We start from the raw sequence: 26,305 nt of genomic DNA on the forward strand, positions 1-26,305 counted from the left end.
GAATGGAGAGGCACACACTGCAAGATGCTTGAAGTTCAGTGTGAAGTTTCCACAGTCTGTGTTGATTTGGGGAGCCATGTCATCTGCTGGTGTTGGTCCACTGTGCTTCATTAAGTCTAGGGTCAACGCAGCCGTCTACCAGGAGATTTTGGAGCACTTCATGCTTCTTTCCCCAGATGAGCTTTATGGGGATGCTGACTTCATTTTCCAGCAGGACTTGGCACCTCCCACACTGCCAAAAGCACCAAAACCTGGTTCAATGACCGTGGGATTACTGTGCTTGATTGGCCAGCAAACTCGCCTGACCTGAACCCCATAGAGAATCTATGGGGCATTGCCAACAGAAAGATGAGAGACATGAGACCGAACAATGCAGAAGAGCTGAAGGCCGCTATTGAAGCATCCTGGTCTTCCATAACACCTCAGCAGTGCCACAGGCTGATAGCTTCCATGCCACGCCGCATTGAGGCAGTAATTGCTGCAAAAGGGGCCCAAACCAAGTACTGAGTACATATGCATGCGTATACTTTTCAGAGGTCCGATATTGTTCTATGTACAATCCGTGTTTTATTGATTGCATGGAATATTCTCATTTTCTGAGATTGTGGATTTGGGGTTTTCATGAGCTGTAAGCCATAATCATCACAACGATGACAAATCACGGCTTGAACTATCTTGCTTTATGGGGATGCTGACTTCATTTTCCAGCAGGACTTGGCACCTGCCCACACTGCCAAAAGCACCAAAACCTGGTTCAATAGCCGTGGGATTACCGTGTTTGCATGTAATGAGTCTCATATATTAGTTTCACCATTTAAGTTGCATTACTGAAATAAATGAACTTTTGCACCATATTCAAATTTTTCGAGTTTCACCTGTACATGGGTCGGACGGGAAGTGGTTAAGTGCAGCAGCAAGAAATCGTGTCCCGTTCACTGGCAGATTGGGCTGTGCTGTGTGGTAGAACTGTGTAAATCTCAGAACTGGATGGACAGAAACACAAACCCTTTGGCAGTTAAAACAACTGCCATACATGTATTTAGCTATTTGTCTAGGTATTCAGCTTTAATTGCTTTTTGATATTTCACCGTCCTGCTATGACCCATTGAAAAGAAAATTCAGACACAATTAAAATGAAATGAAAGTAGGAAATAAATACTTTGTTATTTACATTTTCAAGTACAGAATTACAGTTTAACATTTTACTTGAATAATATTCCCCAAAGGAACAGCCATTTCAAGAGAGGAAGTCATCAAACCAGCATGCACAATTTGAACTGACGGAGAGAACACGCTTCAGTCCTAACATTTATTGAAACCATATTTCTTTTTTTTCTTTTTCTTTTTTTCTTATTATTGGCAAATAGCCGCCGGCAGAGTCCCGTCTCCAGTCCAGGGGCCAGTAATTGCTTTTCTTCATTGTACATCCAGTTTGAACTCCGCTCCCCTTATTTCAGGCGCTATTTTGTAATGAAAAGCAAATTTTTTTTTAACATTTTATTTGAGAAAAACAAAAACAAAAAAAAAAACTTGATATACTTCAAAAGAATGAGTAAGTCCAGAAATCCAGGATGACATCACATTCCATCGGAGGGCAAAATAAATTAGGCGAAATTGTGATAGGATCGAGGAACTGAGAACATATTTCTTTCATGACGTTAATACAGAAAACAGAAGTACATCGTCTAATGAGCTATAACCTTCATTGACACATCAAGACGTCGTTGAAATGGATTCCATTTGGTTTTTTGTTTGATCGCACGGAGCAGCGATGTGAAGGAACCTAGGACAACCAATCAAAACTCAAAGGTGCAAAAAATGGTCGATGGGCTGCTATGGGTTCCTGGAAACCACCACCCCTTTGTTGAATATTTATTAAATATATATATAATGGGCGGCACAGTGGCGTAGTGGTTAGCACTTCTGCCTTGCAGTAATTGGGTCATGGGTTTGATTCCCAACCATGGTGCCTCCTGTATGGAGTTTGCATGTTTTCCCTGTGTTCGTGTGGGTTTCCTTCAGGTGCTCCGGTTTCCTCCCACACTCCAAAGACATGCTGGTAGGTTAATTAGCTCCTGTCTAAATGGTCCTAGTTTCATCCCTGGCCATGTGGGATCTCCTGCATGGTGGGGGTTGGGGAAAGACCTGGCAACCTACCCTGTAAAGTAATTGCTAAGAGAATTCATGGAAAAAGTCACTTGCGAGTGACGGTTGATGCAATTGCCAAGGGTTGGATATAACTGAATGGATGGATAGATATATATATATATATAAACAGGGTCAGACTGACAACTCATGGGGCCCTGGGCAACAGGGGATCATGGGGCCCCTGTGTCCCTGCCCACACTCAAACCACACCCAAAAAAGCCTATGAAAGGTACCAGGGGCATCTCATGGGGCCCCTTACTGAGCCCGATCCCTCGTCTGGTGTCCGAGTTTCCGAATGGTCAGTCCATCCCTGTATATAAAGTATCCACATGTGAAAAATTAGGATACTTGATCATTTTGATAATGGTAGTAGATTCGGGGGTTTATTTATAAAAACAACTCCATAGATATCCATCCTGCAAAACTGCATGTACTTCTGTTCTGTGTGAATGCTGACTAAATTGTTGCTAGCAGGGAGAAAAGGTTCAGGTACTGTCCCCTTCCGAGCAGAACCGGGACAAGTTCTTCTAGCGCCCAGGGCAAGGATCTGGAACTGCACCCCTTTCCCCACTATTAATGCATTCCACAGAATGGGTTTCCTGCCCCTTGTCCATTCTCTGCCCCCTTGCTCATCCAGGGCAGCTGCCCCTCCTGCCCAATGTCCAGGCCCTGCTTCCGAGTCACCCCTCATCTCTGCCCCCAACCCACTCTGGACACCATCCTTTGGTTCCACCACCTACCCTACCCACCTCCCAGTACCACCCCTTTTAGAGAATACAGAACAAAGTATCATTTTGTGGTCTTTTTTTATGGAATTTGTTAATAACAAGAAATGCAATAAAACAAGATCCCCTGCAGCCAGAAATAATAGAGACTCCCTCCCCTATTGTTGTTAGTGGCAGCAACAATAGATCTGCCACTAACAACAACAGATCCCCCTGCAACTATAGGTCTACCCAGTGACAACAGATCCCCTAGTGGCCAGCATCAACAGACCCTCCAGCAGCCAGCAACACTAGACTTCTCCCTCAACATTAGTTACCTCCCAGAAACATAAGAACCCTGCAGCAACAATAGATCTACCACTAAAAACAACAGACCCCCCGAAACTATAGGTCTCCCCCAGTGACAACAGGTCCCCCCAGTGGCCATTATCAACAGACCATCCAGCAGCCAGCAACACTAGACTTCTCCCTCAACATTAGTTCCCTCCCAGAAACATATAACCCCTGCAGAAGCAATAGATCTGCCAATAACAACAATAGCCCCCCCTGCAACTATAGGTTTCCCCGCGTGACAACAGGTCCCCCAGCGGCCAGCAGCAACAGACCCTCCAGCAGCCAGCAACACTAGATTTTTCCTTCAACATTAGTTCCCTCCCAGAAACATAAACCCCTGCAGCAACAATAGATCTGCCACTAACAACAACACACCCCCTGAAACTATAGGTCTCCCCCAGTGACAACAGGCTCCCCCAGCGGCCAGCATCAACAGACCCTCCAGCAGCCAGCAATACTAGACTTCTCCCTCAACAGTAGATCCCGCCCAGAAACATATAACCCCTGCAGCAACAATAGATCTGCTACTAACAACAACAGACCCCCTGCAACTATAGGTCTCCCCCAGTGACAACAGGCTCCCCCAGCAGCCACCATCAACAGACCCTCCAGCAGCCAGCAACACTAGGCTTCTCCCTCAACATTAGATCCCTCCCAGAAACAGAATAACCCTGCAGAAACAATAGATCTGCCAATAACAACAATAGAGCCCCCTGCAACTATAGGTCTCCCCCACTGACAACAGGTTCCCCCAGCGGCCCACAGCAACAGACCCTCCAGCAGCCAGCAACACTAGGCTTCTCCCTCAACAGTAGATCCCTCCCAGAAACATATAACCCATACAGCAACAATAGATCTGCTACCAACAACAACAGACCCCCTGCAACTATAGGTCTCCCCCAGTGACAACAGGCTCCCCCAGCAGCCACCATCAACAGACCCTCCAGCAGCCAGCAACACTAGGCTTCTCCCTCAACAGTAGATCCCGCCCAGAAACATAAGAACCCTGCAGAAACAATAGATCTGCCAAAAACAACAATAGAGCCCCCTGCAACTATAGGTCTCCCCCACTGACAACAGGTCCCCCCAGTGGCCAGCATCAACAGACCTTCCAGCAGCCTCCCAGTTCCCTCCCAGAAACATATAACCCCTGCAGCAACAATAAATCTGCCAATAACAACAACAGACCCCCCTGCAACTATAGGTCTCCCCCTTGACAACAGGTCCCCCCAGTGGCCAGAATCAGTAGACCCTCCAGCAGCCAGCAACAATAGACTTCTTCCCAGCAACAAAAGACCCCTGCAGAAATTTCTGTCCCAAGCATGTTTGAATCCACATTCTGTTTACTGACTCCCTATCTCTGCTGGATTCGGGAATTCGCTGATTCACGCTATTCTTATGAATGAAGAACATCCAACCTGGAGAGAAAATAGCCTAGAAACATTTTGCCAGCATTCGCACAGAATGAATGTACAGGGTGTAGCAGGGTGATTAGCTCTCAAATAGTTCATTAATACACCCCTTAGGCCTCATTGACACTTTTCGGTTGCAGGCAGAATCAGAGCGATTCTTGAGTTTTAACCAAACCCAATCCTGAACCCAAACTCAGCACTAGTTCTGGGCCACTAAAGTGGTTCTAAAGGCTGAAGGTGTTTTACCGTCATGCATTCCATGAGTGAATTTAAAAAAAACCTTCAGTTTGCCAGCCCCCAGCCCCCCTAATACTTACCTGAGCCCGACCTCGATCTAGCGATGTGCATGAGAGCAGTAACTCACCCAGTTCTCTCCCTCCTCATTGGCTCAGACACAGCAATGGGAGGCATTGGCTCCCGCTGCTATAAATCACAGCCAGTGAGGAAGGAATGGGGGGAGCTGCGCTCTGTGTGTCTTAAAGTGGAGTTTTAGCTGAAAAAAAAAAAAGTCAGCAGCTACAAAAACTGTAGCTGCTGACTTTTAAAATAGTCATTTAACTGTCCCTCGGTCCACTCCTCATCACCGCTGGTTTCACCGGCCGTCTTCTCTCCCTGGCGCTGGCATCTTTAGTGTGGGCACCCAGCTGTGACAGCTTGCGGATTCACAGCTGGGTGCCCATTGCGCATGCGCGAGAAGCGCTGCACTTTGTGAATGGCCCCATAGTCTTCTGGGACCGGTCACGTGACCCAGAAGACTACGGGGAGGGAGGATAACTTCCGCTTCCAATTGCCTACAGGGTAGGCAGGGGCGGACTGACCATTTGGAAACTCGGGCACTGCCCGAGGGCCTGGGGTCAGTAGGGGGCCCATGAGATACCCCTGGTACCTTTTTCTTAGGCTTTTTTGAGTTTGGGCAAGGACACGGGCCCCATGATCCTCTATTGCCCGGGGGCCCTATGAGTTGTCAGTCCGCCCCTGGGGGTAGGCAACCTGTGGCTCTCTAGCTGTTGTGGAACTACATTTCCCATGAGGCATTGCAAAGATTACAAAACTGACAGTTACAGCTATGACTTGCAGAGGCATGATGGAACTTGCAGTCCTGTGGCTCTCAGGTTGCCTCCCCCTTGCCTAGGTGATCGTAGCGGAAGTGGGAGCGGGTACCTATCAAATTCAGGATTGGCACCTTTGGGGAGCGGGTACCTGAATTTGATAGGTACCCGCTCCCCAAAGGTGCCAATCCTTAATGGGGAGCGGGGGACAAAGCACTAAAGCGGAACTTCGCTTTAAGGACACACCGAGCAAGGCTTGGGAGCAAACACACATGAGTGCCCCCTTACTGTGGCATTCAGCAAGGGGGGGGGGGGGGGCAGGAGCATTGGCAGGGAATCTGAGAAGAGGAGGATCAGGGCTGCACTGTGCAAAACCATTGCGCACACTACCGTATATACTCGAGTATAAGCCGAGTTTTTCAGCACATTTTTTGTGCTGAAAAACGGCCCCCTCGGCTTATACTCGAGTCAACGTCTGCAGGTGACATGCCGTCCCTGTCATCTGGACACACCCCCGGGATCAATCCTCGCCGGTGATTGGCCGCCGGAACTGTAGCTCAGGAGAGGCACACAGGCGCCCAATCACCGGCGAGGAGGTGGAGCTTGGAGAGGAGGAGCCGAGCGGCACCGCAAAGATCGAGCGAGTGAAGAGGAGGAGAGCGGCCGGAGAAGGAAGACATCTGACCGGTAAGTGTGTACCATGGGAGAGGGAGGGAGCGAGCGAGCCCAGGCTGGAGCAGGGGTCACCAACGATGGGGCACTATTCCTCCCCCCACTGACACCAACGATGGGGCACTATTCCTCCCACACTGACACCAATGATGGGGCACTATTCCTCCCCCCACTGACACCAACGATGGGGCAGTATTCCTCCAACCCACTAACACCAACGATGGGGCACTATTCCTCCCACACTGACACCAACGATGGGGCACTATTCCTCCCCCCACTGACACCAACGATGGGGCACTATTCCTCCCCCCACTGACACCAACGATGGGGCACTATTCCTCCCCCCACTGACACCAACGATGGGGCACTATTCCTCCCCCCACTGACACCAACGATGGGGCACTATTCCTCCCCCCACTGACACCAACGATGGGGCACTATTCCTCCCCCCTCGGCTTATACTCGAGTCAATAGTTTTTCCCAATTTTTTGTGGTAAAATTAGGTACCTCGGCTTATATTCGGGTCGGCTTATACTCGAGTATATACGGTATGTAAGTATAACATGTTTGTTATTTCTTTTTTTTTTTCCTTTTTTTTTAAATTTTACCTTTTACGATCGCTTTAAAAAGTAATGAATCCAGTGGGTCAGCATACAAGCCAAGCAACTAGTAGAAATGGCAGCCCCAATCTTTTTCTTAGGGGAGGATGCCATTTTTTTTTACAGTAATATATGTATTGGAACTGGAGGTTTGCTTTAACGCACCATAATGACATCATAGCTTTATAGCATAATGATTCCAAAGCTAGGCTGCATATTGACACAACAGCCATCCATTCTCTCTTGTAAACTTGAATTTATAAACTACTTCTGTCTGTTGCATTCTAGTATACTGTGACAGATCACGTAATGATCATCTGTGGTACTTTTACATTTTTCAGCCAATTCTCTGGAGAAGGAGGGAATTGCTGAAACGTACAAACTACAGAATGACAGAAGGAAGGAAGTCATTAAGCCAGACAGACATACTATAATTTAGGTCTTTTCAGATGAAGTCCTAGAGGTAAAGAGTCTGTGTGCCATTCGTGATTTCACTCAAATCAAGAAAGAAGCCTTTTCCTAAGTTCTCCCCTGACCGCTGTAAGGTTGTAAGGTAGGATAGCAGTGACAGGTCATTATTTTTATTTCCTTGTACATGATTTATGTTCATTCCTGTGGTTCTCGGGTTGACTAATGGAGAAAGCCTTGAGTACAGGTATTGATAAGTATATATATTCGGTTTATTTGTTTGCAACTCTTCCAAAACCATCTCAGCCAATGACTTTTAAGACGGACTCATCACTTGTTAGCCATGGCAATCAGCAGAACTTTTTTTAACAGACCAATGAAGGTAAACGGTATGCTATAAAAACTGACTTAACATTCGTTGATTATCTACTGGGGATTGCTGCGCTGTCTGGTAGCTAAGAGAGCCCTTAGTCTATTTGTTAACCTAGGTCCACTGCTTTCTCTTTGTTGTCTTCCATTTCTTCCACCCTGTCTGGCAGCGCTTGCAGCAGCCAGTCCATTCCCAGTACGGAACACACTCTGCTGTCCAACATCTCTGTCCAAACAGTTAAAAGTAAGAGCTACTCCTACATTGCTCTTCATGACCCTTGAAGTTCCATCAGAAGTTCCATCAAAGCATCTGCCGAGGGCAATCTCTTTAGCAGTTCTTGGATCCTGATCAGTGACTGTGTAGATGCCATAATTGTGCCCAAGAGGGTCAAGAGGAGCTAACATAGTATACTCATTGGTGTCATTGTTGACAGCCATGGGTACATGGTTGATCAGATATTCATGCAGCATGGTGTTAATGGATTCTCGACGACAACTTCCTTGTGGAACAATCTTCACAAGTGTACGGTCAACTCGATCTTGATCATACAACATGCCACTACATTTGAATTCGATGCATGCTGAAGACAGGTTGGCCTCTTCTAGATCTCTGGTACTACGCACATCTCTAATGCCATACAGTTGACCAACGGTCTGGGGGTGTGTGCCACCCATGTTTCTAGACCTCACCATAATCTCCTGAGGACCAATAATTTTAACTTTCATGAAGCAAGCTCTATACTCCATTGGCTTTGGCCACCACGCTAAATAGTCTGCAGTCCAGCTCATTGGGTCATCTTCATTAAAAGATACAGCATTGAAGTCATATCTATCACCTTCTACTCTGTAGAATCGAAAATGTGCAGCACTGTAGGGTGCCTCTTCACACTCTTGAAGTTTTTCATAGGCATAAACAGGGCCGTTACTCTCTTCAGCAACATTGGGACTTGGTTTAGCTACATTGATGCTAAAAGCCGTCTTCTTGATCTTGGGATCGTCATGATCAGTTCTTCTGTAATTCAGTTTATTCAGATAGGGCTGTGGAACACCAATAATATTTGGGTTGAATTTGGGAGAAGACTCTACTGCTTCCAGTTCTTCTCCACCCAGTATGGCTGTTACAAATGCAGAATACGCATCTGGGCTTTGGTCATCACAAAATGCAGGCAAACAGGCTCCATTTGAGCCAGTTATAGCACTGTCAAAACGACCCCAAGCACGAGGATTGGAAGAGAATCCTGCTGTAGGTTCCATATTTATTAGGTTCACCACTACACCTTCTATTTGTTCACTTGGTAGAAACCTTTCACTTCGGTATGCACGGACTTTAACATAACATCTTCGGTTTTCAGGAACATCAAGGTTAAAAAGTCTTCTCTCTCTGATTTCCATGTTACCAACGAGGAAAGTTCTCTCCTCTCTTTTACCACGTCGGACTGCACCTTGCACAAAGTCTCCTTCTTCCTCCCATAGCCCAGTTTCTGGGTTTAGGGACCATAACTTCATATTGTCAAGGTGTTCCTGCATTTTGACCTGTGTGGAGTCTAGGAAGACTTTAACTGCCCCTGCATTCAAAGATTCTATACCTTTCTCATCAGTAAAGTCAACAGAGAACATTCCATAAGATCTTAGTGGCATGGTATCGCCTTCCTCATTGACAAAGTTTAAGTCACTCTGTGCAGCAGGGGCAGTTGATATATTTCGTGGATCCAAAAATGTGACACTGGCTTTAACCTTTCCATTGTAGGGCTCTCCATTCTGTCGATAGAAAGAGTTTGGTGGAATTTCCAGTTCAGCTATCGGGTCGCTGTTTTCTACATCTCCGAGTGCTATCTGATTTGTATTCATTGAGTCCAGTATCACAGGCTCTTTTCGCCTAAGAAGTTGAATCTCATGAAAGACAGCACCCCCTTTTTTATTGAATGGAAGAACTTTTGTGGTGTTAACAAATTTCTGTAGTCGGTCAACAAAAGTAAGAACCAACCTTTCTGTGTCTGCAGGAACTTGGATGGAGAATGTGCCTTTGTACCCTGTCATGCTGACTCTGGCATTTCCCATGTATATGTGCCCAAATCTCATGGGCTCCCCTGTATCAGCAGCAAAAGCTCTTCCACGGACAATTATTTTGGTCTCTGTACACTTGAGACAACCACACTGAACAGCCACTTTAACTGGAAGAACATAGCCTTGACATGAGACCTCTTTCAGTTGTGTCTTAGTGATTCCACAGCAGTAGGGTACTGCATCTTTACACCTCAGTCCATTCTCCAGATCTCCAGGGCAGGAAGTGGAAGGGCATTTTCCCACATTGTAGTAAAAAGAGTTGGTGGTGTTCTGAAAGCAGTCATGAGGAAGCCTAATGAGGTTTTTCTCTGGTTTGGGATTGCAGGCATGTTCTTCATTAGCTGAAGAAAATATAACATTGAAGATTATTATATTGTTGCATTAATTCACTATTATAAAGTCTGCCCTAATGGAGTATATAGGACCTCCCCCAAATACATTGCTGCTGTGTAGAGTTGTATTACATTAAAGTACAACTCAAGCTAAACTTTTTTAGTTTTAGATGAATTTTACACACACAACCAAATGTAACCAAGCAGTAACTCATCCTTCTTCCTTCCTCTCTCTCAGTTTGCCACTTTATGAAGCTTCAATCTGAATAAAAGGGGGGGAAGTCCTCTTTTTTGGTGGGACTTTAACGGCACAATTTACTTGTGTGATAAATTTCAACAATTCAAAAGAGATTTTTATAAAAAAAGTATGAAATTTTATTTTTACAATCTTCAAAAATAAATATAAAGCTACAATACATATTGCAGCGGTGTCATCAGAGATGGTATTGCAAATCTAATCATGGATCATGCATGGTTCACACTTGACGCGTTTCGAGATCAACAAAAATTTCTTCAGAAGTGCTCAAGAAGGCATGATGTATGATTCCATGTGAGGTAAAAACCACCAGGAAATATTAAGAACAAATTGGTATGTGAACACAGCCACAGTTGTCTCATATATCTCAGGCAAAAATGATGAAACAAAAATTAATAAAGAAAAAACTGAGACCAGTGGATGAAGAATTCTGCCCAATTGCCTCCTGAAGGGGTCCCGCCCAAATGCACCGTCAACAAGATTACCTGCTGGTTGGTACTGATAGGGCTGTGTATGAGTGCGAAGCGATGACCACAAGGAATTTGCATTAGAAAGCGTTGATGACCTGATAAAAATCAGCCATCACAGACATCAAGCATGCTTCTTTGGATAGACCTGGTATATTGTCCCATATTGGGCTGTCTAGAATGCAAGTGTATGATCCAAACGCACATGTTCCTGCGTTAAAAATGGCTGTGTGTATAAGTGGGTGCTGCAGTGACCGTCGGCTGGAACCGAACAAACTCAGCAAGGAAAAAATGTCACCAGCACACCGAGGATCACCAATATGGGTCCAAAGGTTTTAATAAACCATCACATAGTTACAGCAAGGCAACGTTTCGGAGTCACATGCCTGATGAAGGGGTCCTGCGAGACTCCGAAACCTTGCCTTGCTGTAACTATGTGATCGTTTATTAAAACCTTTGGACCCATATTGGTGATCCTCAGTGTGCTGGTGACATTTTTTCCTTTCCATATTGGGCTGTCTTTCACATCTCAATCCTGATTTTTATCAGGTGATCAACACTTTCTCATGCAAATTCCTTATGGTCATCTCTTCGCACTCATACACTTCCCTATCAGTACCAACCAGCAGATAATCTTGTTGACGGTTCATTTGGGCGAGGCCCCTTCAGGAGGCATTTGGGCGGCATTTTTCATCCACTGGTCTCAGTTTTTTCTTTAATAATTTTTGCCTGAGATATATGAGAAATGCGTGGCTGTGTTCACATAACAATTTGTTCTTAATATTTCCTGGTGGTTTCTACCTCACATGGAATCATACGTCATGCCTTCTTCAGCACTTCTGAAAAAGAGATTTTTGTTGATCTCGAAACACGTCAAGTGTGAACCATGCATGATCCATGATTAGGTTTGCAATACCATCTCTGATGACACAGCCGCAATATGTATTATAGCTTTATATTTATTTTTGAAGATTGTAAAAATAAAATGTCATACTGTTTTTATAAACAAATCTCTTTTGAATTGTTGAAATTTATCATACAAGTAAAAAAGTCCCACCAAAAGAGAGGACCCCCCCGTATTCATTTGGGATTTTGGCACTTTGTGTATTATATCCCTTCCTCTCTCCAATCTGAATAAAAGAGCTTCTGCTGTGCTCTCGCACACCCATAATGCTTTGTAAATCATGTGTCACAATGCATCCTGTCTATTTGGAGACTATAAATATTAAATAACAGATATAAAATAGTTTAAAAGACATTACATAAAATAACCCCAAACCACTATACATTCTTTTTAGGAAGTACTGTCATCAAACTATAATTTCATCCCCCAAAGGATCAAGTGCATCTAGTACTTAGTCCTGCTTTGATTGGTAGCCCATTGCAGATTAAAAGCACCTCTTTAGTTCCGTTAAGGCTAGCTGTAGCTCCACCCCAGTCTGAAGCCCAATTTATAGGCATTACTGTGGAGGGAGGAACAGGCAGCATACAGCTCTCACCCCCCTCTCCAATCTGACTGCACAGCCATTGCTGCAGAGCTTTGTGATAGAGCTGCCAGCTGCTACTAAACATATAGGGCACCAGCAGATCTATGACACAGCCACAACAGTGTATTTTTGTTCATTCATAATAGTAAAAGATCATTCAGCACTGCGGGTCTGTGTAATACATCTTCCGGGGCTGTGTTCATTTACAGGCAGCTGCCGAAAGATCAAAAAGAACTGCAGTGCTGAACAATCTTTTAGTATTGTGAATGAACAAGCAGCACTGATATCTCATTCATAATAGTGAAAGATCATTCAGCGCTGTTGGACTTTGTGATCTATCTTTAGGTGCTTGTAAAGATACTCAGCCCCACCAGATACAGTAGATCACATGGCCCTGCAGTCCTGAATGGTCATTCACTCTTATGAATAAACAGTCAATGCTGTCAGGGCCAGAACCATGTATGACACAGCCCCTCAAGGCTTCCTACCAATTCACAAACGCAAAAGATCACTCAGCGCTGCAGTCCTCTGATCTGTCTGCCACGGCTGTGTATATTTGCAAGCACCCGCCGACAGATATACACTGTATTGCCAATAGTATTGGGCCAGCCATCCAAATCATTGGATTTCGGTGTTCTGATCCCCTCCATGACCACAGGTGTATACAATCAAGCCCCTAAGCATGCAGACTGCTTCTACAAACATTGGTGAAAGAATGGGTCGCTCTCAGGAGCTCAGTGACTCCAAGCGTGGTCCCGTGATAGGTGGTCACCTGTGCAATAAGTCCATCCGTGACATTTCCTGGCTACTAAATATTCCACGCTCAACTGTTAGTGGGATTATAACAAAGTGGAAGCAACTGGGAACAACAGCAACTCATCCACCAAGTGGTAGGCCACGTCACATGACAGAGCGGGGTCAACGCATGCTGAAGGGCACAGTGCGCAGAAGACACCAACTGTCTGCAGAGTCAATAGCTAAAGACCTCCAGACTTGGTGTGGCCCTCAAAAGAGCCCAACAACAGTGCGTAGAGAGCTTCATGGAATGGGTTTCCATGGCCGAGCAGCTGCATCCAAGCCTTACATCACCAAGTGTAATGCAAAGCGGTGGATGCCGTGGTGTAAAGCACGCCGACACTGGACTCTAGAGGAGGAGGAGGACTCTAGAGGAGATGTGTTTTCTGGAGTGACCAATCATACTTCTCTGTCTGGCATTCTGATGGATGTGTCTTGGTTTGATGGTTGCCAGGAGAACAGTACTTGCCTGACTACATTGTGCCAAGTGTAAAGTTTGGTGGAGGGGGGATTATGGTGTGGGGTTGCTTTTCAGCGGTTGGGCTTGGCCCCCTAGTTCCAGTGAAGGGAACTCTTAAGTAACTTGACTGGCCTGCACAGAGTCCTGACCTCAACCCCATAGAACACCTTTGGGATGAATTAGGGCGGAGACTGCGAGCCAGGCCTCCTCCCCCGACATCAGTGCCTGACCTGACAAATGTGCTTCTGGAAGAATGGTCCAACCTTCCCATAGACACCCTCCTAAACCTTGTGGACGGCCTTCCCAGAAGAGAGGAAGCTGTTATAGCTGCAAAGGGCGGGGCCAACTCAATATTGAACCCTACGGACTAAGACTGGGAGGCCATTAAAGTTCATGTCCGTGTAAAGGCCGGTGGCCCAATACTTTTGGCAATATGGTGTACAGCCTGCGGCGCTGAATGATATGTTGTGAATGGCAGTGCTGGTTTCCAGAGAACTAGAGACCAGCGCTGTCACTCATAATTCCTTCTCCTTGCTAACAGCGTGGTTGGAAAGCGGATGGTAAACATCAACCATGCTGCTTAGCAATGGCAGGATGGATCTGAACGGGACCAAGTACAGCATACACTTGGGGGTTGATTTACTAAAACTAGAGAGTGCAAAATCTGGTGCAGTTGTACATGGTGGCCAAACAGCTTCTAACTTCACCTTGTTCACTTAAACTTTGAGAATAAAGCAGGGAAGCCGATTGGTTTTTATGCAGAGCTGCACCAGATTTTGCACGCTCCAGCTTTAGTAAATCAACCCCTTGGTGTCCTGGGGGGATTGAACAAAAGTTTAAAAAATGTTGGTGAGACATCGTCTTTAATACATGAACTACGCCCAACCCTTTTGTTTCATCTCACCAATGAGCTTGAGCTTAGCAGGTCTGGATTTCACAAATCCAGCATCATTCTTGGCCTTGCAGAAGTACTCTCCAGCCTGGCTCGTTTGCAGCTTCCTCAGAACAAGTTGGTTATTGGATTTATGAATGCTTTGATCCAGCAAAGTGTCGTTGTGGTACCTGTAAAATAAGAAAGGTAAGAGTTCTGAAATGGGCATTAATTATCCGCAGTAACATTCCATGTTCTGATGAGGAACCTTCTAACAGAACAACATTACCGACTTTATTGTATAAACTAATGTCTCATCAGCAGAAACCTCCACCTATTGTATGTGCTTAGATTAGTGTTGGGCTAGATGTTCGACTCAAACATTGGCCGTCTGCAGGGGCGGACTGACAACTCATGGGGCCCCCAGGCAATAGGGGATCATGGGGCCCCTGTGTCCTTGCCCAAACTCAAAAAAGCCTATGAAAAAGGTACCAGGGGCATCTCATGGGGCCCCCTACTGACCCAGTGCCCGAGTTTCCAAATGGTCAGTCCGCCCCTGGCCGTCTGTGTGTTTGGTGCAGGGCCGTTGATAAGGGGGTACCACCAGTCTTCCTGTAAGGGGCCCAGGCCAGCAGGGGACCCAGGCAGTTGGGTGATCAGCATGGGGAGGGGGGGTGTAATTACTGGAACAGATCCCCTGCAGAGAGAGCCATACAAAGGATCAGGCGGTAAATGCCCCCCCCACCTCACTGATCACCCTCCCTGTGCACCATACATTTTCCTCTACTGCACAGGACCCCTATGTACCCTCCTTACCCCCACAGTGATGCCAGCTTTCCTCCTCTCCTTCCCACCGGCAACTGCAAGCACACAATAGTATCCTTCAAGATGGAGAGCGGGGGAAGGGTCTAGTAAATATGTCACATTTACCAGCCTCTTCCTTTCCTGAATGAGCACAATGAGTGATTGGTACTGATCTCTCACTGTGTTCATTCATAACTTTGTGACTGGCCAAAGCAATGCACCTGACCACAGGTCAGATGCAATGCTTTGGCCAATCGCAGTACATGATGATATCACAAGGGGGCGGGGGTGACCCTGCCCTCTTGTGACATCATCACACTATTTAAGAACTGTCAACTGGTGACGGGAGCCAGTGTCGAGAGCGGAGTGGTTTTTTTTTTTCTATTTTTGGGTCGGCGGTGGCGGCAGGTATCGTGATTGACGTTGGATCTACTTTGGGGGGCATTTTACTTTTTTTTTTAAATAAAGGACTAGTCAAAGAGTGTCTACTGTCATTTTTTTACACTGCACCTTTTTTTTTTTGGGAATGAGTAGTGGTACCATGTACCCTATACTCATTCACATAGAGGGGGGCCGGGATCTGGATTCCAAAAAGCCCCCCGCCCACAGACCCCCATGACCACGGTTTTGGGGAAGAGGCCCTTGTCCCCATCAACATGTTGAGAGCATGTGGCCTGGTATGGTTCAGGAGTGGGGGGCGCTCACTCTTCCCCCCACTTTTCTGACCTGCCGGGCTGCATGCTCAGATAAGGGTCTAGTATGGGTTTTGGGGGGGGAACCCCGCTGACAGCTGTAACATTAAAGTATGTTTTTAGTAGCTGTGCGGTATGTTATCGCATACTCAGATGTGGTAAGATACATAGCTCCGGAGCTCCGACCCTCAGAGCAACCTGCAGGCTGGCCGGGCGCACTGCATGCTGGGAGTTGTAGTCCTTCCCCCACACAGCTTGCGGGATTGTAGTTTGCTCCTGTGGAGGCGGCAGGTCGGAGGCGGAGGAAGGATTACAACTCCCAGCATGCAGTGCGCCCGGCCAGGCTGTAGGCTGCTCTGAGGGTCGGAGCTCCCGGAGCTCTCCACTAACTGACACCTTCTCGCCGCTCATACCACTAACTGGCACCTTCACAGAAAGATAAGTTCTGCTCAGCAAATGTTGGTGCACTAGAGACAGTGGGGGTGCACTGGGAAGGGGGGGGGGCATTTTTATGTTGCCTAGGGCAGCACAAAACCTAAATACACCACTGCCTCACGCACTAGGGCTAAACGCCGGAGCCTAATGCACTGAATCCAGGATATTTTCAACACTTCCCCGTTGCCACAATCCTGCCCTCCTAAAATCTGAAGGTCAGTAAACTGGCCCTCTGTTTACAAAGTTTGGAGACCCCTGATCTAAGTAAAAAATTAGGAAGTGATTATGTTAGATCAGTCAAAAGTCACACATTTAAAGGTTTAGTTACAATACTCACCACTGGTACTGCTCTATGGCCGGTTCACCTACAGCATTACAGCAGAATGTCACACTTTGGCCCACTCTTCTGACTTTGTTCTCAGGGTTCTCCACTATATAAGGCTTTTCTAAGGGAGGAAAACATGTAAAGAGTGTATAATGGTTCTGCACTGTGGTTCAGCATAAACAAAATAAAATAAATAAGTATTGCCCTTCAATCAGTTAGTCTTTACATCATCTTTTCTGAGAGAAGACAATAGTTTACAGAGCTCAGTAGCTCAAGACAGGGTTATCTTTAATATTGATTGGAACCTGGGCAAACATTTTCTTGCCCCCTCCCTCCCCCCATTCAATTTCCTTCCATCTCAAAAAACAAACACACAAATAGACTTACCTAAAAAAAAACATTAATAATGTAAACATAACAAACTGGTCCACACTCACTGATTGGTCCAGGCTCACTGATTGGTTGCTAAAGGTAAGTACACATTCTTAGCACTCACTGATTGGTTGCTAGAGGTTACTGCACATCATTACCACTCACTTGTTGCTAGAGGTTACTGCACATTATTATTGCTAACTGATTGGTTGCTAGAGGTTACTGAGCATCATTATTGCTTACTGATTGGTTGCTAGAGATTACAGCAAATCACTACTGTTTTATATATCTCACTATTGGACGGCGCCAATGGACATATGTAACCACTATTATAAAACAGAAGGAGAGAGAGGAGCAGCTATCTAACTCCTGAAAGCCAAGGATAGTACACTGCAAATTTTGCCATCACTAAATTGGCCACACTGGGAGCATACTTGGCTCCCATCGCAACTCCTTTACATTGTTGGAAAAAGGAGTTATTATACCAGAAAAAAATTATTGGTCAAGGCAAACTTCAATAATTCCATAATGAACTTTGTTTGTGTTTTTATTCAAATCAGTTTTCTCTTTTAATATCCATTTTATATCCTCTACACCATCCCTCTAATTTATACTCATATATAGTGATTCTACATCGACTGTTACCAGTAGACAATCCTCAAGATCTGTTTGTGTTTTTAGTAATTTTTTTAGTTCTCCACTATTTTTTAAGAAGGCTCTGTTCTTCATCACTGTCTCTTGTAGAAAAGAATCTATATATTCTCCTATGCTTGCAAAACAGAGAATTGATGCCACTCACAGTTGGTCTTCTTATCTTTTTGCATTTTTGGTAAATAATATATCGTTCCTTGGGGATCATATATCTTGCTTCTTTCTCTGTCAAAATCCCTGCCTTTTTTCCTGTCTTTATGATTTTTTTTAAATTGATGTTTCAACTTTTTTGCGGGATTTCCTAGTAATTTTTTAATATGTACCCTTTATTGATGATAATAATCTCTCCATTTCTTCTTCATAGTCTTTTTTATCTAGAACGACAATACTATCCCCTTTGTCAGCTCCTCTAATGACTATAATTTTCCTATTCTCTAAATCTTTGATCCCTCGTTCAATATCTCTGGGAAATCAATCAGAATGTGCTACCTTTATCTTTTTAATGTCATTTTCAACCATGGATTTGAATACATCTAAAAATGAATTCCCTTTGTTGTTAGGGTTAAAAGTAGAGGCATTTTTTAATTACTATGCTTGAATTTTGTATCTTTTGTTACGTTATTATCACATTTATTTTTATTCAATTCAAAAAACTTCTTTATATTAAGTTCTCTAACAAATTTCTGGACGTCTATAAACGCATTGAATTTATTCAAAGTAACATATTTCAGCCCTAAATCAAGCACTTTTAATTCCGTGTCTGGTGAGAGAAGTTCCACGGACAGTATTAGTTTTTTGGCACAATAATATTTTTTGTTATATATGGTCTGTATTTTGATGCTATGAGACTCACATCCTGAGGAGTGCTTTTCTAATATATTTGCAGTGTATTATCCTTGGTTTCCAGGAATTAGATAGCTGCTCCTCTCTCCCCTTCTGTTTTAAAATAGTGGTTACATATGTCTATTGGCGCCGTCCAATAATGATATATATAAAACAGTAGTGATCTGCTGTAATCTCTAGCAACCAATCAGTAAGCAATAATGATGTTCAGTAACCTCTAGCAACCAATCAGCAATAATAATGTGCAGTAACCTCTAGCAACAAGTGAGTGGTAATGATGTGCAGTAACCTCTAGCAACCAATCAGTGAGCGCTAGGAATGTGCATTTACCTTTAGCAACTAATCAGTGAGCCTGGACCAATCAGTGAGTGTGGACCAGTGCATTATGTTTACATTATAAATATTTTTTTTTTATTAGTGGATACGGTTAAACGGTATATATTTGATAAGATTTAATATATATTTGTTGCACATGTTATACTGTATATATTTTTCAGTTCTGATGGTGAGAGAAGAAGTTACACATATCAGTTTTTTGTCACAATAAGATTTTTTGTTATATGTGGTCTGCATTTTGATGCTATGAGACTCACTTCCTGAGGAGCACTTTTCTAATATATTTACGGTAGATCACTACTGTTCACTGATTGGTTTCTAGAGGTTACTGCACAATATTACCACTCACTAATTGGTTGCTAGAGGTTACTGTGCATCATTACCACTTACTTATTGGTTGCTAGAAGTTACAGTACATCATTATAGCTCACTGATTGGTTGATAGAGGTTACAGCACATCATTATGGCAAACTGATTGGTTGCTGAAGGTTACAGCGCATCATCTCCTCACTGTCTGAACACCATGGACTGGCGAGGTGAGGAGACCCACCACTAGCCAGAAAACTCCTAGAACCTGGTGTTAGCAATGAGCAGAGCACACACAGCTATGAAGGTTAACTGAGTGCAGGTAAGAACTGGGCCCAATGTGAGCAGCATCACTCACGTTGGGTTGCCAGAAATAAATGACTAGTCATGCCATCTGCAGTAGAGGGACCAGTCGGGAATAGAAAAGTAATACGGGAAAAGTGAGACTTACTCAAGGTTTGTTCTCCTGGTGCAGCACGTTGTTGGGTGTCCCAAGGCAGCCAGCACTTCGTTATCGTCCTTCCCCACCACGAACTCAACCCACACATATCAGCGCAGCCCTGGCCAGGCACAGCACTACTCCAGACCCCAACCCTCTGCTCTGCCAACACTAGCTGCGGCCACCCTGCTATCTGACCCAGGCCACCACTCTTATTGGCCCTTTGTGCTTTCCATCTGCCATCAGGCCGCTATTGATTGGGCAGGATGCTGTAGACTCCCATGGTGGAGGCTGCATTTGTTGTGTGTCCGTTCATTGCGGAGTGTGTGTGCTGAAAAGCAAGAGCCAGGAAAACTAATTGTGGGCAGGGCAGGCTCAAGGGGCAGCCGATTTGGGCCCTACAATAATGACTGGGCCTGGGGCAGCTGTCCCATTTGCCCCACATTAAGATGGCCCTGGCGCACATTAAAATTTATTAACACTTTAATGAGGAAGTGTTGGTGGAGCGCCAGACCCAAAGGTAAGTGTAATCAACTGTGTGTGGCCTCCAGTTCTAAGAGGCACCTCTCTAACATGTGGTGTCTCCCTAAGAGGTCCAGGGGTGGTCCAAAGAAGATGCAAAGAATGAGAGTGCCACAAATTTACAGTAAATGCAGTACAAAATTAATTAGTCTTGATAAATAAACAGAAGGCTTAAAAGACCGAGCATGTGTTAGTTAAGGGCTGCTGAACTGAGGCACGCTTTAATTTTTATACTCATTTTTTTTATTGTCCAGTATTTCTTCTATCACTGCACAGTACCCAAGCAAAATGTGTTGGACATACCTTTTGATTTTTTTTTATCAAGACAAATACATTTATACTGGACTTACTAAACTTACTCATCTTCATTTGACTTGTGAATGAGTCACAGCAGTGGGTAACAGCCCTACCCTACATGGCTGTGTCCAAAGATTCAATTCAGTGGTCTCCCAATCAATGATAGGGCACTATTCCTCCCACTGGCACCAATGATGGGGCACCATTCCCCCCAACAACACCAATGATGGGGCTGTATTCCTACCACTGACACCAAAGATGGAGAAGTATTCCTCTGACTAACACCAGCAATGGGGCACTATCCCTCCCACTGATACCAATGATTGGGCACTATTACTCCCACTTACACCAAATATAAAGAACTATTCATCCCACTGACACCAATAATGGGGCACTATTCCTCCCACTAATACCAATAATGAGGCACTAATCCTCCCACTAATTCCAATGATGGGGCACTATTTTCCCACTAATACCAATGATCTGGCATTATTCCTCCAACTGACACCAATGATGGGCACTATTCCTTCTAGTGACACCAGTGATGAGGCACAATTCCTTCCACTGATATCAATGATGGGGCACTATTCCTCCAACTGACATCAATGATGGGGCACTACTCCTTCCTATATCAATGACAGGGCACTATTCCTCCCACTGACACCAATGATGGGGCACTATTCCTCCCACTGATACCAATGATGGGGCTGTATTCCTCCCACTGTCACCAAAAATGGAGAACTATTCCTCCCACTAACACCAGTGATGGGGCACTATTCCTCCCACTAACACCAGTGATGGGGCACTATTCCTCCCACTAATTCCAATGATGGGGCTGTATTTCTCCCACTGTCACCAAAAATAGAGAACTATTCCTCCCACTAACACCAATGATGGGGCACTATTCCTCCCACTAACACCAGTGATGGGGCACTATCCCACCTGCTGATACCAATAATTTGGCACTATTCTTCCCACTGAGACCAAAGATAAGGAACTATTTATCCCACTGACATCAATAATGGGGTACTAATCTTCTCAATAATTCCAATGATGGGGCACTATTTTCCCACTTATACCACTGATGGGGCATTGTTCCTTCCAGTGACACCAATGATGGGGCACTACTCCTTCCACTGATTTCAATGATGTGACACTATTCCTCCCACTGATATCACTGATGGGGCACTATTCCTTCCAATGATGGGACACTATTCCTCCTCCCACTTACCATAGGTGCTCGGTCATTTTTACTATTATGGACCACTAACTCTAAGGCAGGTTGTACTCCAAATAACCACTGAACCTGAGGAATGTTCTACTCTCAGTGGCCACAATCATTCCCCCCTAAAGGTCTAACGGACAGTGGACGTGCCCCTTGTTTAGAGAGTTTGAGGGCCCTTTTTCTAATTAAAGAGAGAGAGAGGCGGTTTTAGCAAAACTCCTTCTTGACTGCTCATAGATCAAAGCTGTAAAGTGCTGATAATTCACACATCATGACAATTATAGTGGTTGCAGATCACAAGTAGGACTCTGGTCAGTTGGTACTAATGGCAGATCATGAAGCAGAAGTCGAGAGACAGTTCAAATGGCTAGTTATAGTGCCCAGATAAAAAAATTAAAATTGTTTTCATGGAGATGGAGATATTATTAATTACATATGACTCTGCTCTTGAAGAGGCGATATCCCTCAAACTGGTTAACAAAGTAATTAAATTTTACAAAGGAGACTCTTGGCCAATGAGCGTACAACATGAAAAAAAAAAAACCAGGGCTCCTCCTATGAGCTACCATTGGTTTCTATTTACCAAAATGTATGAAATAAAGACTATTGCCCCTTTGGCAGCCATTCAGGTTCATACCCAGTTGTAGCACCTCCTAGTTTAGCTAGGGGTAGCTAGACTCCAATGGTTAGACAGGAGCTGAGCAGCAGCCCAGGTGTAATAGCCAGAGAGGGGTCAAATTGTGGTCAGGGCTCAGAGCCTCTGCAGGCCAGCACTTCTGGAATTTCACCCTGCTCTGGAGCTTTTGGAGGAGGGCCCTAGAGGCAGTGGGTGGATTTGAGGAGTGGCTGGCTGCAATTTTAAGGGATCCTAGCCAATCCCCAACAAGACGTTGGCAAGGGGCTGGACACCCTTAAAAGTGTTGGAGCCAGCTCAGCTGCAGGAGAGTTGGAGGGAGAGTTCGGGTGGAAGATGTGAGGCAGGAGGAAGGAGGCTGCGAGGAGTCTCAGTGGGATGGGGCCTACCTGCAGGCTGAGAGCTGGAATGGAGGAAAACTCAGAGCTCACCGGCCCCTTGAGAGAGGACCACCTGAATGGCAGGCCAAGGTGATAGGCCTGGTAGCAGCCACCAACCCAAAAGCAGCACAGGAGAGGATCCACGGCTCCATAACCTGCGTCTGGGGAGCCGACCCGTGATCTAGGGTCTGGGGTGTTACACTAAGGGGATGCTGGCTAGCTCTCCATCAGAGACTGAACTGCAGAGAAGGCTTGTGAATAGTTCCGGGAAGTTGTCCTCAATTTATCAGTACTCATGAGCATCCTGTACACTCCTAACCCTATCCCAGTTCAAATCCCCTAAATAAAACAACAAAACCAAAGCTGAGGGACTGATTTCTGACTCTGGATGCAAGCTTTTGTGATAATGTGTGATGCCTGGCTGTGCAGGACTATAGGGGACCCAAATCATCTAGCGACTCCTAAGGGGGTAGTGCTACATAATATATTGACAAGAGGAGCAATCTTACCTTTCCTCTTCAATGTGACGGTGATAGAGGAGGAGGTGCTGTTGCTCTTGGGTATTTTCACATGGACCACAGAAAATTTTTCCATTTTCAGCTGTAGTGTGCTGTCAGGGCACAATCCCACCACGCGGAACTTCCCCTGGGAGTCTGATATAGCCTTCAGTTTGGGTTTTTTAGAGATGATATAGACATTTGCACCCACAGCAGGAGCTCCATCTGGAAGTATTATTGTGCCATACAATATTTGGTTTTTGCATTCACAGACACTGCAGTCTGCACTCACTTTACCTACAGGACAGTTCATATTGCATTCTGTTCAGTACAAGAGAAATAAGAATCACACATTAGTACAGTCGCCTGTAGAAGTTTGCTTTAAATGTAGAGAAATCAGCTTTTGGACATAAATCTCACCTTGACTATTGTAAATCCCTCCTCATAGGCCTACCTCTATGCAGACTATCCCCCCTTCGGTCTATCATGAATGCAGCTGCCGGACTCATCCACCTTACCAACTGCTCCATGTCCACCACCCTCTCTACCAGTCCCTCCCCTGGCTTCCAATTGCTAAAAGAAAAGAAACATTCAAAATATTAACAACATACAAAGCCATTTTGAACTCTGCCCCAGGCTACATCACTAAATTTGTCTCAATATATCAACCAAACTGTCTTCTCCGATGCTCCAGAGACCTCCTGATCTCTAGCCCCCCCCCCCCCCCCGTCTCCTCCTCCCATGCTTGTCTCCAGAGCCACTTCTTTTTTTTTTTTTATTAATGTAGTTTACAAAATTTTATTTCAATGCATAAATCAACAATATATAATTTATCAAAACACATACAATCCAAATAACTTCTTTACCCCTATTATCCTTTCCCCCCCAATAAATTACCCCTGTCCAAGTAATTCTTTCCTACCCTGTTTACCAATCTAAGTCTAAACCCTATATTCTCTTTTCACTTTTCGACTGTCCATTTATTCAGTTTAATTATCCAACTCTACTATTGGGGCACCCATCATTTTGAGGTATTTCTCAGATGTCTTAAAATCATACCACCCACTCCAATCCTTTTTAAATGTTTCCATTCTATCTTCATCTATATGGTATAGCTCCTCCATCGTATTTATATACTCGATCCTTTCTGTCCAGTCCCTCATTGTTGGAGGGTCCTGTACCTGCCAAAATTAGACCTTTTGTAGCGCTAATTAGATGGTGTAATATACTATTTTTATATTGTTTCACTGACATCTCTGGCCTATAGAATAGGCAGACCCACGGGTCCTTTTGAATTGTTATCCCCAAGGTCTTCTGTATATATGGAATAATGTCTTGCCAAAACCCCTGTATTTTTGAACACTCCCACCATATGTGAGCCATTGTCCCCCTTATACCACATCCCCTCCAACATAATGGTGAAATATCTTCTCTTTGTTTGTGTCACACTCGGTGTAAAATACCATCTAGTTAAACATTTATCATAAATTTCTACTGTGTTCATATTCACCACCCCATGCATCAACTTAAACATTTTATTCTTCTGTTTCTCATTCATTTTTGTACCCAATTCTCTTTCCCATTTCTCTAAGAACAACGAAGGTTCAGATCCCATCCATTCAATAAGGATCTTATATATCCTAGAGGTTACATGTTTGTGTACTATCCTAGAACGCAACATTTTTTCAAATGAAAACATGTCCTCCGGCATCCTCAGTGGTTGGGGGAGCGTTAAGACAAAATGTCTTAATTGGTAATATCTAAATTCATCTAATGTAAAAAATAAATCTTTTTTGCTCTTTAACTCTTGAAAAGTGCATAACTTCCCCTTATCTACTAGGTCCTTAACTGTACATTTCTATCTTTAAACCATTTCCCAGAAATGTTCTCTTTCCCTGGTGGAGAGAACTCTGTATCCACCAGGGGCATCAACAGTGAATTGTACTTCCAGCAGATTGACTTGTGCAACCCATCCCATATTCTCAACACCTCCCGTGTCAGTGTGCTACTATTTTCATCCATATCTCGATACTTTTGTGGAATGCAGATAATCCTCTCTAACTGTGCGTTACTTAATATACCTTCCATTTTAACCCGACTTTTCTCTTGTGAATTGTGTGTCCAATCTTCCACCAATGATAATACCACCGACATGTAATACTTCCTCATATTTGGCAGATTTAATCCTCCTTTCTCTTTGTTGTTACATAAAACTTCATACTTAATTCTTGGTTTCTTATTACCCATGTAAACCTCAGTATCAATTTTCTTATTTTCCTAACCAGATTTATACGCCCAATTCACGAGACCCGCCCCATTGAGAGACTTCTCAACTCATCTTTAATGTCATTTATTAATGGGATATAGTTGACTTGATATAAGTTCTTTATTGAGGGGGTTATCTTTATTTCCAGGTAGCTTAAGTCCCTCTCCCTTCATGTAAATGGAAAGTATTCTACGGGGTCTGCATCTCTACCTTTGAAACGTTAATATTTAAGATCTCAGATTTTGAAGGGTTTATTTTCAGGTTTGACAACTCCCCGTGACGTTTTTACAAGCCCATTAAATTAGGCAACGTCAGTTTACGGTTAACATTATACATTTTAAAGGTCACTGACAAGGACTCATTCAACTTGATTGTTGCTGAGGGGCTGTTATAAAGCCCTTTTATCCACCTTACCATTTTGGCCCCTTTTCCTAATACCTCTAGTGTATTTATCATAAATCCCCAATCTACCCCATCAAAAGCTTTTTCTGCGTCAAGCGACAGTATAATTGTCAGCTGCTTTCCTCTTTTTGTTTTTTTGTAAGAGGAGCAATGTTCTTAGACCATTGTCTCTCCCTTCCCTCCCTGGAATAAATCCCACTTGATTTAGATGTATCCACTCCGGCATCAACTTTTTTAACCTGGTGGCTTGCACTTTCGCAAATAATTTTGTGTCAATATTTAGTAATGGTACAGGTCTATAAGTGGTGCATTGTGAACTATCCTTCCCTTCTTTAAGTATGACTGTTATATATGCTTGTAATGATTCTTCTCTCATTTCCATCCCCTACGGATCCCCAGACCTGTGAAGTGGCTTTTTGTTGTGCGACAGCA

At 44.4% G+C, this 26,305-nt stretch overlaps 1 protein-coding gene across 2 annotated transcripts in view; it reads right to left on the reverse strand.

Annotated features, from left to right (window-relative positions):
• Positions 1–1,134: 1,134 nt before the first annotated feature.
• CILP (cartilage intermediate layer protein) overlaps positions 1,135–26,305 on the reverse strand; it is a 172,668-nt gene continuing 147,497 nt past the window's right edge. For both annotated transcript variants that reach the window (XM_089661789.1, XM_089661788.1), the window contains 4 exons: positions 23,218–23,526; positions 16,716–16,824; positions 14,481–14,638; positions 1,135–10,120 (listed from right to left, as the gene is read on the reverse strand). In XM_089661789.1, the coding sequence (XP_089517915.1) occupies positions 7,773–10,120; positions 14,481–14,638; positions 16,716–16,824; positions 23,218–23,526 (2,924 nt within the window). In that variant the 3' untranslated portion in view covers positions 1,135–7,772. The remainder of the gene's footprint in view (positions 10,121–14,480; positions 14,639–16,715; positions 16,825–23,217; positions 23,527–26,305) is intronic.

This window comes from Staurois parvus, unplaced genomic scaffold (assembly GCF_062004578.1).
Source record: "Staurois parvus isolate SC_StPar_1 unplaced genomic scaffold, SC_StPar_1.0 ptg001384l, whole genome shotgun sequence".
Lineage (NCBI taxonomy): Eukaryota > Metazoa > Chordata > Amphibia > Anura > Ranidae > Staurois > Staurois parvus.